This window comes from Ctenopharyngodon idella, chromosome 22, assembly GCF_019924925.1.
Source record: "Ctenopharyngodon idella isolate HZGC_01 chromosome 22, HZGC01, whole genome shotgun sequence".
NCBI classification, from domain to species: domain Eukaryota; kingdom Metazoa; phylum Chordata; class Actinopteri; order Cypriniformes; family Xenocyprididae; genus Ctenopharyngodon; species Ctenopharyngodon idella.
The window spans coordinates 1917775-1932196 of record NC_067241.1 but is presented as its reverse complement, the minus strand read 5'-3'; the positions used below and the strand labels follow the sequence as shown (position 1 = coordinate 1932196).

At 37.6% G+C, this 14422-nt stretch overlaps 1 protein-coding gene across 2 annotated transcripts; it reads right to left on the bottom strand.

The window, feature by feature from the left end:
- Positions 1-758: 758 nt before the first annotated feature.
- twist3 lies at positions 759-6943 on the bottom strand. 2 transcript variants are annotated; one of them, XM_051879405.1, is made up of 2 exons: positions 4831-6943; positions 759-1395 (listed from the first exon to the last, which is right to left on the bottom strand). In XM_051879405.1, exon 1 carries the CDS (start codon positions 5701-5703, stop codon positions 5089-5091), a length of 615 nt encoding a protein of 204 aa, XP_051735365.1. In that variant the 5' UTR covers positions 5704-6943; the 3' UTR covers positions 759-1395; positions 4831-5088. The 2 variants fall into 2 exon arrangements, with proteins under 2 accessions (XP_051735365.1, XP_051735366.1); XM_051879406.1 differs by having other exon boundaries at positions 759-1392.
- Between the last annotated feature and the right edge of the window lie 7479 nt (positions 6944-14422).

Sequence of the window (14422 nt, the reverse complement as noted above, 5' to 3'; positions counted from 1 at the left end):
TCTTTTTATTATTTTAAAATAGCATTGCCTTTATAAAAATATATTATGATAACTACAATGCCCGCATTCTCCACCAAAATACAGATGTTGTTAGTAAAGTAATTTGGTCACCAAAAAAATTTGGTCACCATCTTATACTATTTAAAGGAGATGCCATATTATTTTTTTGTCTTTTAATTTATCTTTTGAAGCATCTAATAATGAACCAGTACAATTATGCATTGCACATGCACACAACCAAAGAAATGTGAAATAATTGTTCAATGACTAGAGAGAGTGAGGCCTGAAGCCACTGGATCTTCCATAGATCGTCAGTAGTTCATCTGATCACAGGTTCCTTCTATTGTAACACGTTTAGGCTTCTGCTTTAGTTTGGGCCACTATGGCAGTGTGTTTTGCACTTAGCTTCAAACATACATCTTGTAATTGGCTCACCTAATTACACATACTAAACAGCAGAACATGGCACTTTTGTGGTGAGGCGGTCTGTCTTATTTCTTGCCAACCAGACATATATTTATTGAAGCCTCAAACTAAAAAGGATAATGCCAAGTTTATGTGCAGACCAAGTTTAGCCAGCGTTTTATTCTAATTAAGTAATTAGCAGCGTCTGTCTGGATCCTAAATAAGTCATACTAGCAGAACATGAACACCTTGATCTGTTGCTTAAAACTTTCTCAAGGTTTTTTTTTTTTTTTTTTTTTTTCGAATGGATTTCTCATTTTATTGTCATTTGATTGTTTTATTATTCTTCAAAATAGTTTTTGACAGTTTTTATTGTGCTAAAAGGCAATAACATACTTATTATAAAGTAACTATCAGATAACTCTAAATTACTTTTATGCATTTGCTATTCACCAAGTCATCATATTGTATAATTAATCTTACAGCTTTAATTTTTTTTAAATGCGTAACAACCTTTATACATTTAGACAAATGTGGTATATACCATTGTTACACTGTCACAAAAGCAATAATGTTGGCTAATATACAGCATAAATGACAAGCGCAACAAGATCTGTATATCAGAAAATATAGTGAGTCTAAGTAGCATTTTTCCATCAGGGTAGGGTTAGCTATACATGTAGAGTCCTTATGACAGTCAATGTCTGCCTCTGTGTGTCCATACAAAGTCAAAGTCAATGAACGCTGATCTCAAATCAGCACTCTGCCACTGAATCAGAGTCATTTCCAGAGTTTGATTCAGAGTCATGTGGAATTGTCTGAGCGATCTTAGTTTAGATACATTTTTGGTCACAAGACCACCGCTGGTGTCCATTCCTCTTGAGGGTCGAGGGTCATTTTTTGCATTTTGTTGTATAGCTCCATTAGGAGAAGGGAAAGATGGTTGGCTTGATGTTGAAGCATGATGTCCTCTGGGATAGTGGGATACTGCTGAGACAGACAGAAGAGGAGATGTCAAATATGCGCTTTATAATCAAAATGAAATCAAAAAGTAATTTATATTTGAGAGTATTTGCATGAATATAGTCATTTGTATGTATGCATGGTACTATAGACTCTATTTAAAATTATTTAACATTTTGCTTATCTTATATTTTGATAGTTATTATGAATGCAGCTTTTGTCACCTTAAAATAATTGAGAGACTAGATGGAATATTTTAATATTTTACCAATTAATTTGTCACTCCACAAGACCATATGTAAAGTTGTAAAGATTAAAACTGAAAATGAACATAATAGAATGTCAAACATAGGTAGGATAAAACATTTAGGAGAAGTGTTTTTGTTTGGATTGGTGCAACTGGATTACTTCATAAACCGCTTTATTTAAATTGCCCAATCAGTTTGCTGGAATCTGCATGTCATCACAGCCTGAAGCGAAGGATTCATTCCCATGAGCACTGGCAAACATGTTGACTCATCTCGTATATATGAAGGACATTGCTAAAGTAAAACAGCATGTGCTGAATATGACAAGTCCAAGTAAACCACAACCCAAAATAAGTCCTGACAAAGAGTCATAGTTACATTGTTTCCATTAACAGCTCAGATATTTTTCCACAAATCAGCCAATCAAAAATGCAAAATTAAATTAAATATTAATAATCTTAAGATGGACGGTAAAGACATACTTTTATCATAATAATAATAACAACAACAACAACAAGAAAAAGTGAAAGGGTCCATGTATTGATTAATGCACCTTTTATTTTATTCCAGTTGGAACCTTAAAGTTTATTTTCAAAGATTTTCTTTTTAGATTATACAATTTTTGGTAATTTAAATGCACAATGTAAGAACCTACTCCACAGAAAAACAGCAGAAGCAGAAGAACAGGCACGGGATCTTCTATACATCCCTTGCCTGTTCTTTTGTTAAGTATTTAAGTTAATTTGATTACAGCTACCAATAACGGTGAGTTGTTTCAGCTCCGTTTCACAGATTCTGCACATTTCCCCCCAAAATCAGTGCAGAAAACGTGAAAAATGTCTACGGATTTAGTCTGGACCTGGGCACAGCTAACTGTTGGCACATTACTGCAGAATACCGTTGTTTCAGTTGGGTTTACAGGGGGATTTTACCATCCTAAAATTACACAAAGCCATGCAGATAAAATATTTCCAAACTCAGTGTGCAGTGCCCAAACATCTATAGTATCATATGGTTCAAATGGATACAAAGTCACATATGTTCACTAAAATCTTCCTCTTCATGTATGTTAACATCAAACTGATATATATCAAAGAACTGAATTAGTGTGTGTATTTGTATGTTGTATGGGATGTATCTCTCTCACACACACACACACACACACACACACTGATAGACACACACCTCTGTAACACCCCACAACTGTTTCCAATCATTAGGTTCCTGCATGTCTAGGCCCAGTCGCCTCTGATTGCACGACACTGGATACGAGATCCCGTGAAGGGTAGAGGGAGGGCGATTTACACCCGTGGGCTAAAGGAGAGTCCTCTCCACCTTTCTCTGCTTCCTGTTCACTCACTTTTCTTTTCCTTTAATGATTTTTCTTTGTTCCCTGTTATCTTTAACAGCAACACATGGCCCTTGGTTCTCAGTTTGAGAGCTCAGTGGAAAATTATGCAGAATATGTGGAATAAGTACACATTTATATTAATTACATATTAATTACATTGTTATTACTTATGTACTAACATTTAATTAGTTACACATGAATTTTGTTATAAATCTAAAAATATATGATTGTCCAGAGCAGAATTATGAAGACAATAACTTTTATATATATATATATATATATATATATATATATATATATATAAAGTTGTTTTAAAAAAAAAAAAGATATTTGCAGAATATTAAATGGTGGTTAAGACAATACATACTATGAAACCAAAAAAAAAAAAAAAAAAAGAGGCTACGCCAGTAGGCCTGTGTATGAACAGTGAAATATCAGGAGGTGAATGTTGTGCTGAGTAATATTTAGATAGATCTGATTAGTAAGTGTTTAGAATAAACATGGATCACATGACAAGAATAATTTTAAGAATAAGAATAATATGTCTTTTTCTTCCAAGACGTCTTGTTGTGAAACATTAAGTGGAAATTTTAGAATCTTGGAATTAAAGAGGAGTTTCATATTCATGCTGTATTCTTAAAATGGCTAATATCTCACAGATTCAACATGTTTTTTAATGTATTTAATTTTAAATTGTAATCAATCCTCAAACCATTAACCTGGGGTTTGAATCATTAATTGGTTGTTCGTTCTTTTCCCCCCTCATTTAAACAAATCGACAAATGTTCAGTTTTATGAATGACTATCTATTCCTATTTGTCCAAATCTGAAATTATGACATTTAGCCCATTTTAAATGAGTAAAACATTTAGAACAGATTACTGGTGCAAAGAATTAGTAAATGGAAAATAAAATCATTAATATCCAACATATTGTAAAAATGTCCTCCTTCAGACGATTATCTTAAGAGTAATCTGTGTCTTGTCTATAAACCTTTTCCAAGTCAAAAGTAAATAAATACATAAAAATAAAATAAATATACAATCAATTTGCTTCTAACGTTCGCAGATCTTTAACCAGATTTTCAGTCTATTATACAGTCAAGATAAAAACTAGCACAACATTTGGAAATATTATGTAGCATTGAACATACTCTGCATTTATATACGTGAATTTTTTCAGTCAGTCTATTTAATTTGCTGTGTACATTTGATTTTGAAACTGGTTAACTGTCAATTAGACCAACAGCATCAGTTCAGCGGGTGAGAGCTACTCCAGCTGGTTAAAGGTCCAGCCACAAAAATAGGTTCAGTTTCAGTGCTGTCCAAGCCACATTAAGGGCCGCGAGGCAGTTACAACAAACCCTTTTAGAAAACCTTTAGTGATAATGCCCTTAAAATGATAACTTATGGGTTATTATATTAATGAAAGTCATATCTTAACTTAGGAGGCTTGTTGTAACTGGGCATAGAGCTTCCCGATCAGCACCATTTAAAGCAGGGTACAGTACAGTGTCTGTCTGTATGAATTCTGATATATATTTTTACTGAGATTATGCACTCTATAGTCTTTGAAAAATTAATTCAACAAGTGTTTTGGGTAAATGTTTGATTATGCATGATTTTACATAAACTATAAATGGAGGTTAGGTAAATGTACCCCCTAAATTCACCAAACACTTGTGATGTATATAATAAAATAAACCCAACAGGTCTGTAATCAATGAGCAACTCATTTTCTTGTTTGTGAGAAAGCGTAAACTTGCAGATCATCAACTTGGACATAAACCAGAACCATGTGCTCATATTAGCTATCATATTTCATTAATAACACTTAATTTTACTGACTTGAGGTCTGACATACCTGCAGTGAGAAAAAGTGAAAAGATCTGTGTTGGAAGGTCAGAGGTCAGCTTTAGGCAGGGTCAGGTCATGGCAGCAGGAGTCAAATGGCTGTTGATGGTGAAGTTGAAGCCATAGCTAGTGGATAGACAGCAATAGATTTAATAATCAGAGTCACTTTCTCTTGGGCAGAATGCAGGTTCAGAGTTCAGAGGCTGGTTGGAACTGGAGTTTTGTAGGGCTGTAGGGTCGGTGGGCAGGATTAGGAACAGATGAACGTCTAGTGAGTGGCAGACATGGACCAAGCACCCTCCATCCTCCAAACGGAGAAGGCGTAGCTCAGCCTTTCGTGGGCCAGGTAGTTACAGCTGGCCAGCTTGGCATCCATCTCATCGCTCTGGAGAACCTGGTAGAGAAAGTCGATGTATCTAGAAGCCAGTTTGAGGATCTGAATCTTGCTCAGTTTGTCCGAAGGCAGCGTGGGGATGATCTTCCTTAGCGAGGCGAAAGCGTCGTTTAGGGACTGCGTGCGCTGCCGTTCCCGGACGTTTGCAATCACTCGTTGCGTGTGGAGGTCCTCGAATGGTTGCCCGGGCACAGGTGACACCGCGCTCACGGCGGGCACTAGGGAGGCTGAAGAGTTTGATGAGGAGGAGGGTGAACTCCTCTTGGGCCGCTTGGGGCCAGAGGGAGCCAGCGTAGATGGGCCTTCCAGTGTTTTGTCGTCCTGTGGTAGGAGTCCACCAGGCTCTTTCTTGGGACCTGTCAGCCGCTTCCGAGGACCCACCGGTGGTGCAACGACGACGGGGCACTTGTTGGGGCGACGGTCTTGCTCCTCTTCGCTGGGTAGGACCCCACCCTCGGGAAAGTCGCCACAGGACTGTTCCTCTCGCATGACGGTCCGTCGTCCTTTACTTGTCAATCCCGTGCTTCTGTCCTATTTTGCTTCGCTTATGGCCCAGTTTTTTGCCTTTGACTAAGAGAAATTTCAAGGTAAAGCAAAACAAATCAAAGCAAAAAGTGTGCTTTTTTCGAACTCAAGAAGGTGCCGTATTATACGGCCATTCATCTGGGCTCATAAAAATCTCTGTCTCCGCAGTATGTCATGTAGCTGTAGGTCAGTTCTTGAAACCTCAAATCACTATCTGGGGTTGTCAGGTCTTTTATAAAGACCAGTGGCTAAGTCTTCGAAAGCCCTACCTACTTTGATCAGCGATTGGTTGAGAGGTGGATTGGTTGAGGGGTGGAGCCGCTCAAAGGAAACAGGAAGGCGATGTACGTCGTGATTGGAGGACAGAGTCATAAGGAGGGGGCTCGATCTAAGGTAGTGGCAAAGACTCTGCTGTAGAGTTTTCTTGAAATTGTCTGAAGCATATTGGTTCCAGATTTCTCCCAAAACAAGCCTTGAGTCCATACACACCCCCTCCACCACTGCAACACCCTACACCTCCTCTTTTTCCCCAGCACAGCCCAAGACAGACAATGGGAAGGAGCTGAGAAGCAGGCTTGCTGTTTCGCATGCTGTTTCATGCTGTCTCTCTGTTGACTTTATGGCATGGCGAGGTTTTCAAGGGTAAACTGAACATTATTTTGAACATGCTGAGTGAAAACTGAATATCGCTGGGTGTCTATGTATGCCATATTTGCCTATGCTAACAAGAACATTTCTCTCTCCTGTACTTGCATTTAAGGGCATTTGTAGGTCCATTTATACATTTAAAAGTGGGACTGAGACAGTTTGTATATTGTTGATTGTCAAATTTATGTGCACGTGAATACATGAATGTGAATTTGTCTAGGTTTGTGTAAAAAGTTGTCATCTCACATTCACATGAAGCTTAAATAACAATGAACACAAACAATGAAGAATACTGAATGTATATCATTTTGTTGTATTGTAACATTTTATAAAAGTGGTCAAACTATGATTTACAAAAAAATATAAAATTTGGTGTATTTTAAACCGCTCACTGCTGTATGTTTTCTGCGATGTAGCATCATATCAGCAAACTATTAGATAGGGTCTGGTCTGGCCAGGACTGGCCAAGACCACAAAGTAAATTCAGCCATGAATTACACCATTACATCAATATTTTTTAGCTTTATTTTGACCTTAACAACTAAGAACAATGTGCCAATTTAAATTAAACCAAACCTGCCTTGATTGTGTCCTGTCATTGTTATTGTTAATTTCATTGCAAAATCTCATAACTAGTGTCCTGCTGAACTTAAAATTGGTTTCAGAACCAAAGAATATGCTGTATGAAATTCAAAAACACAATGAATTGATTTCTGCACAGATTTAGCTATGGGACAGCTTGACAGCTTTAAAACTGAGCTCTAATCAACAGTTAAAAGTACAAACAATGGGCCTCATTTAGTCTCTTTTATGTCTCAATGTCTTCTAGCAGATTAAGAAAACTGACAGATCTGTTATGTAGCCATGGGGTCCAGCAATGATTTCAAGAGAGAGAGAGGGACTAAATGTTCAGTGCAAGACCAAGACATTTCTGATCGCTGACTAAGTGGCCAAGTAATGTAATTGTATCCTATTTGCATTGTCTTGCTAATTTTATTTTTTGTGGCAATGGAAAGCAGAAGAGAAGAAAATTATGCATTTTCTGGAGTGATCAGAGGCCAAGCTTTGGCCAGGCTGTCAGTGTGTTAGATCAGTGTTGCTGGTCCTTTAGTTCTCCAGCTCCCATATCTAACACACCTGATTCAACATTATCAGCTCATTAGCAGAGGCCCCATGGACTGAAATGAGTGCCAGAGAAGGGAAAAGTACAAAATGTGCCATGTTGGAGGGCCATTCACAGTTATAGGCAGCATACAATGCTTTAAACTTGAATTTTTGCTTTTGCTCAATGAAAACAAAACTTTTTTCCAATTTGTCGACATTCATAGTAGGACGTGCATGGAAGCTTGTTTCTGTCACTGAATAAAAAAGGTAATTGCGACTTTTTATCTCACAATTCTGGCTTTTTTCTCAGAACTCGCAGTTGCGAGAAATAAAGTCAGAATTGCATGATATGAAGTCGCAATTCTGACTTTTTTCTCACAGTTGTGCAATTATCTTTTAAATTGTTTTATTCCATGGTGAAAACAAGCTTCTATAGACATGAGACCAGACTTGAGTCAAAGACTGAAGTAAACCCGTAGAAATAGGCACAAACTCCTTGGTCCATCAGTACATCTAGGTGGAACAGGAAATAGAGATGATGTCATAAAGAAGCAAATGAAGGAAATTTTCCACTGCACTATTTAGTCTTCACTGATCAGCTTTAATGATCCTAAAGTCTATTTAAACTTTTTCTTTTTTCTTTTTGCAAACAAACACCAGGGGGGGAAATGGATTGTTGTGTTTTGTTTTAACAGTATTCATTCAGTTAATTTTACTTCATCCAATTCAGCTTTGGGTGAAATGAATACATTTATTTGTTTATTTTTAATTTTATTTTATAGTACAATAGGAGAGGACACAATATAAAGGAAAAATGAGTAAGAAAGGACATTGTTTACTGATGTTGCTAATATGAGCACCATGGCTTAATGTATTAGAGCGTGTTTTAACCACTAACATCAGTTATGAAAAATGCACACATTTGTAGGTGATTATTTAATATCATAAAAAATGTGCATGTACTGTACAGTGACCCATTCCACACTGCTCCATTTTGTCACAAAGAGTTGGAGCCACTTTCACTGGCATTTTAGCTTGTTTAGATTTGCACCATGGTGGTCCCTGTCAAAATCAGCCTCCGGAGCAAATCCGATCACATGTCCTTCCCACACCGCGCACCTGCGTCTGATCAAGACATTTATACACCACAACGTCACTGAAACTCTTTGACAGGAAATAAACAGCTTAGGGGTACCGGAGTTATGGAGAAACTATACGACGGCTGATATAAACAATGGTGCGCTGCAAGAGTTTTGGACAGGAGTGGATTAGAATTGGGTCAGCGATAGTAACACAGGATCCCCTGGTGAAAGTGGTACTGGGGTCCACAAGCCTCTTGAGTCTGTGGAAATATCTTCACCAGGCAGATAGAGGAGCGTTAGCGTGTGCACGCAGAGAAATACTAGCCAAAATGTTTGTAACATTACACACAGACACAATAGAAATCATTCACAAGGAGTCTGTTTGAAAATGCATATTGACACTCGTTTTTCTTTCGGTTTATCTTATGCTTAATTCAAAAGTGCATTACAATTTAACTCACACATACAATGACTTGAACACCTCTTCCAAGATGAGTATGATTTAATTCCTCTATTATTATTTTTATTTTATTTTTTGGGGGGGTGGGGGGTGGGGAAGAGGCATACAGTTAAAATGTCAGGGTGATACAACTGTCCAGATATCATAATGAAGAAAGAAAGAAAGAAAGGAAGAAAGAAAGAAACACACACAAAAAAAAGAAACACAGAAAGAAATGCACAAAAAATAAAGAAAGAAAGAAAGAAAGACCGAAATAAACGCACAAAAAAGAAACAGAAAGAAATGCACAAAGAAAGAAAAAAAGAAACACAGATGAAAACAGAAAGAAATGCACAAAAAAAACACCGAAAGAAAGAAAGAAAGAAAGAAAGAAAGAAAGAAAGAAACGCACAAATAAACAGAAAAAAGAAAGAAGCGCAGAAAGAAACACAGAAAGAAATGCACAAGAAAGAAAAAGAAAGAAAGAGAGAAAGAAACAGAAAGAAACGCACAAAAAAGAAAGAAAGAAAGAAAGAAAGAAAGAAAGAAAGAAAGAAAGAAAGACTTGTGGTGTGATCAAGATGCTGAATAAATCTGTCAAGGTCAGTAAGTTTATTAAAATATCAAATAATTTGACCTTTTTATAACAAGGTTCAGGTTCTAAAATGTCATGTGGTGAGACTCCCCAAAAATATAAGATATTTATGAATTAATAATTTATTATATTTGTATAAAAAAAAATGTTTTTTGTTTGTTTGTTAAATTTGTTGTTTTTACCTTGGAAAATGTATATAATTTTTTTTTTAAATAATAATTAAGAAGTGATCACTCGCATGCATTCAAGGTGTAAGGAAAATGTTACTACATTTTAGTAGATGGTTACACCACATGACATTGATATGTTTTTCAAAACCATATAAAAATCAACAAGAATAATCTGGGAAACTCTCACTGATGACCATGTGCCTTCATGCATTTCTCTGTGCAGTCAGTATGCCAGCGCTGAATTATGAGCACACGTATGAGACATCTACCACTGCATATGCTATAACTGAAGATATGATGCTGCGAACAGGACCAGGAGAAGAGAAACTTGAAAGAGAGTGCAAGAAAATAAGAAAGCGGAGGAAAAGTTGTAGAGACGGGTGTGATCTGTGGCAGGTTTGGTTTTCTTAGACCTCTCACCTTGCGTGCTACCATGTTGTTGCCTCAGTAACGTGGAGGAATTTCTGCCGGGGAAAAAAACAAAAGGCCCGCTCTCAGAAAAGAAGAAAAAAAGCGACTGAGAGAGGCCGAGAAAAAAGAAAAGAGGGAAAAAGCAAAGCACTGGTCAAACAGAACCATATGGGAGAGTGTGGGGCTGGCTTTGATCTTGGCCCACCGCCTGATTGATGCTGCGCATTTCATTTCCTCGTCAAGGCCGTGACATAATGTTTCACTAACACTCGAGACCCCTCGCTCTCCTCCTCCAGCACTCCTCATTTCCATCCCCTCGTGTCTCAAATTCACCCTGTTGCCACCTCACAGCCGAACTTTAAGGAACGAAAACGTTCGTGCCTTGCTAAACAACACGTCCGTCAACATAGCAAAACATTTAGGGCTTTGAAACGACCATCAAACGATCTCTAACGTGACAGTCGGCGGAAATCTCTGGCCAAAATATCTTCACCAGGGCAGATAGACGAGCGTTAGCGTGTGCGCGCAGAAATACACAAACCGGGATGAGTCTTTCCATATCTGAAGGTGGACATCTGCGAGACGGCTTGATACGGCTGCGATGACCTCACTGTTGCTAGCGTGTGGAAAAAGCTGTGTCATAGATGAAAGACCATTGCAATCTGTGTTTGTGAGTTTGTTGCTACTACTATGACAATGCAGACATAACAAACGTCCTTGTTAACCCTCTATAATTCACCGCTGGTATTAGAACATAATGGGATCAGATGAAGGTGCCAAACACTTCAAAGATACAAATCAATGGCTTTAAAAAGATCATTGTAGTGCCTTTCGTTGCATCGCCTTTTTTGAGCATTGATCTCATGCAAATCAAAACTAGAAATGTTTTTAAATGTGTCCAAGATATCACGATCGGTCTGCACAGCACCACTTCAAGTCGAACACACCTTAACTCTGGTCAGGTGGCACAAGTCGTAGCTCTCAGAAAATTACGAGTTTACACCATAGACTTTAAAAAAATATGGACGACGCACATCCACTCTCTTCCATTGTAGAAAAGTGAAAAATTGGGAAAAATTTCCCAATATGGCGCTGACATCTTGTGCTGATGTGTCTGCGCAGTAGTGAGTGTGGAGTCATGTGTTATCAAGGCCCTGCCCACACTCCCGCAGAATCGGTTAGTACAGTTTACTGCAGAACAACTCATTATGTCGGTATGAAATAAACAGTTATGGAAATGTAGAAATTAAAGGTAAAGCTCCAATCTCCTCCCGAAAATCCTGAAAAAAGTGCCTCAGTAACAACTTTGCTCAGAGAAGCTGTCAATCATGACATCACACCCCCGTTTTTATAGCATCAAATAACTAACTAAAACCAAACTTATTTTAAAAAACTAACACTTGAACTTACATCAGTGTGATAAAAAATACTTAAAATGACAGAAACCATCTTTGTAAAAAAAATATTTGAAGTGTAATTTAATTGTTTAGTTTGTCTCACGTCCCATTAGATTACATGGTATAGGTCATAAACCCGCCCAGTTTATGACCTATACTGGGACCAACCACCTGGGGGTGATCGAGACTCTTTGGGCCCTATCATACACACAATGCGGCGCCAGGTGCAACGCAAATGTTTTTTGCTAGTTTCAGCCCAATGCAGTTATCATTTTCACGTCCTGTGCCACGTTGTTTAAATAGCAAATGCAATTGCACCCATTTGTGCGCCCATGGGTGTGCTGGTCTGAAAACGAGGTGTGTTCGGGCACATTGTTGGCGTGTTGCTATTTTGAGGCACCGAAATAGACTGTGCCATTGACCAACTGAAACCTGGTCTAAAGTATTTTTTTTTTTTGTTATTTAAAGAGCGCATTAGTAATATACGCCTCTAGGCGCATGCACAAAGAAAAAGATTATTATTGTGTGCATAAAGATAAAAATTCTTTTGTGGAATCCGGCTTTACCCGTAGATGGTCTGCTTGTGCGATTTAACCTCACGCACGAGCAGATCCGTTTCAGTTTTCCATTTCAGAACCATTCAGTTTTTCCGCTTGCATATTCCGCCATGGAATCTTTAAAATAGGGCCCAATGGCTTAGTTTTGCAGGTCTTGTGCAGCACGGTTGGTTTACACGTTGCAATTACAAGTTCTACAAGCATGTGAAGGCCTTTTACAGTTCAGAATCATTATACTCTAAAAAAAATCAGACTGTCCTCCAAAAAAAAAAAACGACCCTATAGGTCGTTTTTCAAGCACCTTATTATGACCTATATTTATGTTTTAAAGTCATGCGCCCTCTAGCTGGCGTAAAAATAATGACAGTGTCATGTTACGTCTGTCGTCATGAAATGATGTATGATCGTCGTGACCAATCAAAATGCGTGTTCATTTAAATACAATGTTATTTCATGAATTAAAATGAAAGTGTCCTGTTGTCGATGGGGCGCAACTTTAGCAAACGCTCCTATGGGTCGTATTTCATGAATTAAAATGAAAGTGTCCTGTTGCTGATAGGGGCGCAACTTTAGCAAACGCTCCTATGGGTCGTATTTCATGAACTAAATTGAAAGTGTCCTGTTGTCGATAGAGGCGCAACTTTAGCAAACGCTCCTATGGGTCGTATTTCATGAATTAAAATGAAAGTGTCCTGTTGTCGATAGAGGCGCAACCTTTAGTAAACGCTCCTATGGGTCGTATTTCAGGGAAGTGACAAACGACCTATATAGGCGTATTGGTCGGAGAACATGTTGGAAAAAATGCTGGGTTAAAAACATTTCGGTAACACTTTAGTATAGGGAACACATATAAACTATTAACTATGACTTTTCCCTCAATAAACTCCTAATTTACTGCTTTTTAATAGTTAGTAAGGTAGTTGTTAAGTTTAGGTATTGGGTAGGATTAAGGATGTAGAATAAGGTCATGCAGAATAAGGCATTAATATGTGCTTAATAAGTACTAATAAATAGCCAATATTCTAGTAATATGCATGCTAATAAGCAACTAGTTAAAAGACCCTAAAATAAAGTGTTACCAACATTTCTTAAATGTTTGCCCAACCTGCTGGGTAGTTTTATTTAACTCAAATATTGTTTAAAAATTTCTGTATTGCTTGCTTAAAATGAACCCAAAGTATGATGGAAATTAAAATATATTAATATGTTTAATAAATTAACATGTATTTATAAGTTTAGTTAATAATAAACAATAAACATTTATTTAATTGCTTATTAATAGGCTAAATGTTCAGCTTCTGATTATTAGTGTTGCCTCTAGTAATTATGTGTCTGATTTTTAATTTCCAGCCTATTTTGGGTTCATTTTAACCCAGCCATATACTAATTTTTAAACAACAGTTGGGTTAAATAAAACTGCCCAGCACATTGGGCAAACATTTAACCCAACTGCTGGGTTTGTCCATTTTCAACCCAACTTGGGTTGTTAGCACTTTTTTTTCAGAGTGTGCTGTAATTACGACATGACATGAATGCACCCTAAATATGCCTTTGCTTTCCAGAGATTAACTACAATCAAAGATCTATCTGAAGAGACTTAACCAGTGTGGACCACCATTCATCAGAAACGCATTAAAATGCATCTGATTTCTGTTTTCGTAAGCGGAGTATGAGCAGATGAATTGGCCCTTTATGTTTTCAATTGAAGTTACAAATGCAAGTTTTTCTTACGCAATCCATTCTCACTTCTGTGATGAAGGTGGACTGTGACACTCTATTGTTCTTCTTCTTGTCTTCCCTCATGACTGACCTTCGCTCACCTCTCTCTCCAGAGCTCTGGGTCACCTCCACACATCTGGGAGTCATTTCCTCCTCAAAGGACTCACTTCCTGTGGGCAGCCGCAGAGGAGGAGGGGAGCTTCTGCCTAACATGGAGGTGTTTCTGCAAGAGGTCGTGGTGGGATCATCGAAAAGGTGAGATTGAGCCAGTTCCAGGTCATGAGAAATTTACATCTGACCTCTACGGCAAGACAAGGAGGTGTTTTTTTAATGCAATAAATGAAAATCCTGTCATTATTTACTCACCTTCATTGCTGTTATTTTGTCTGTAGAAAGTTTGAAAAATCTTCACAAAGATCTTTAGGTCAAGCTCCAAAAAAAAAAAAAAAAAAAAAAGCTATGGTATGGCTTCAGAAGACTCATATGGACATAATGTAGTCATACAAAACTGATTTTAAGTAAGTCTTTTTTGTTGGTGAACTATTCCTTTAATAGAACACT

Coding starts and splice junctions, on each gene's coding strand:
- twist3 (XM_051879405.1), bottom strand. CDS start 5,703: ATGCGAGAGGAACAGTCCTGTGGCGACTTTCCCGAGGGTGGGGTCCTA.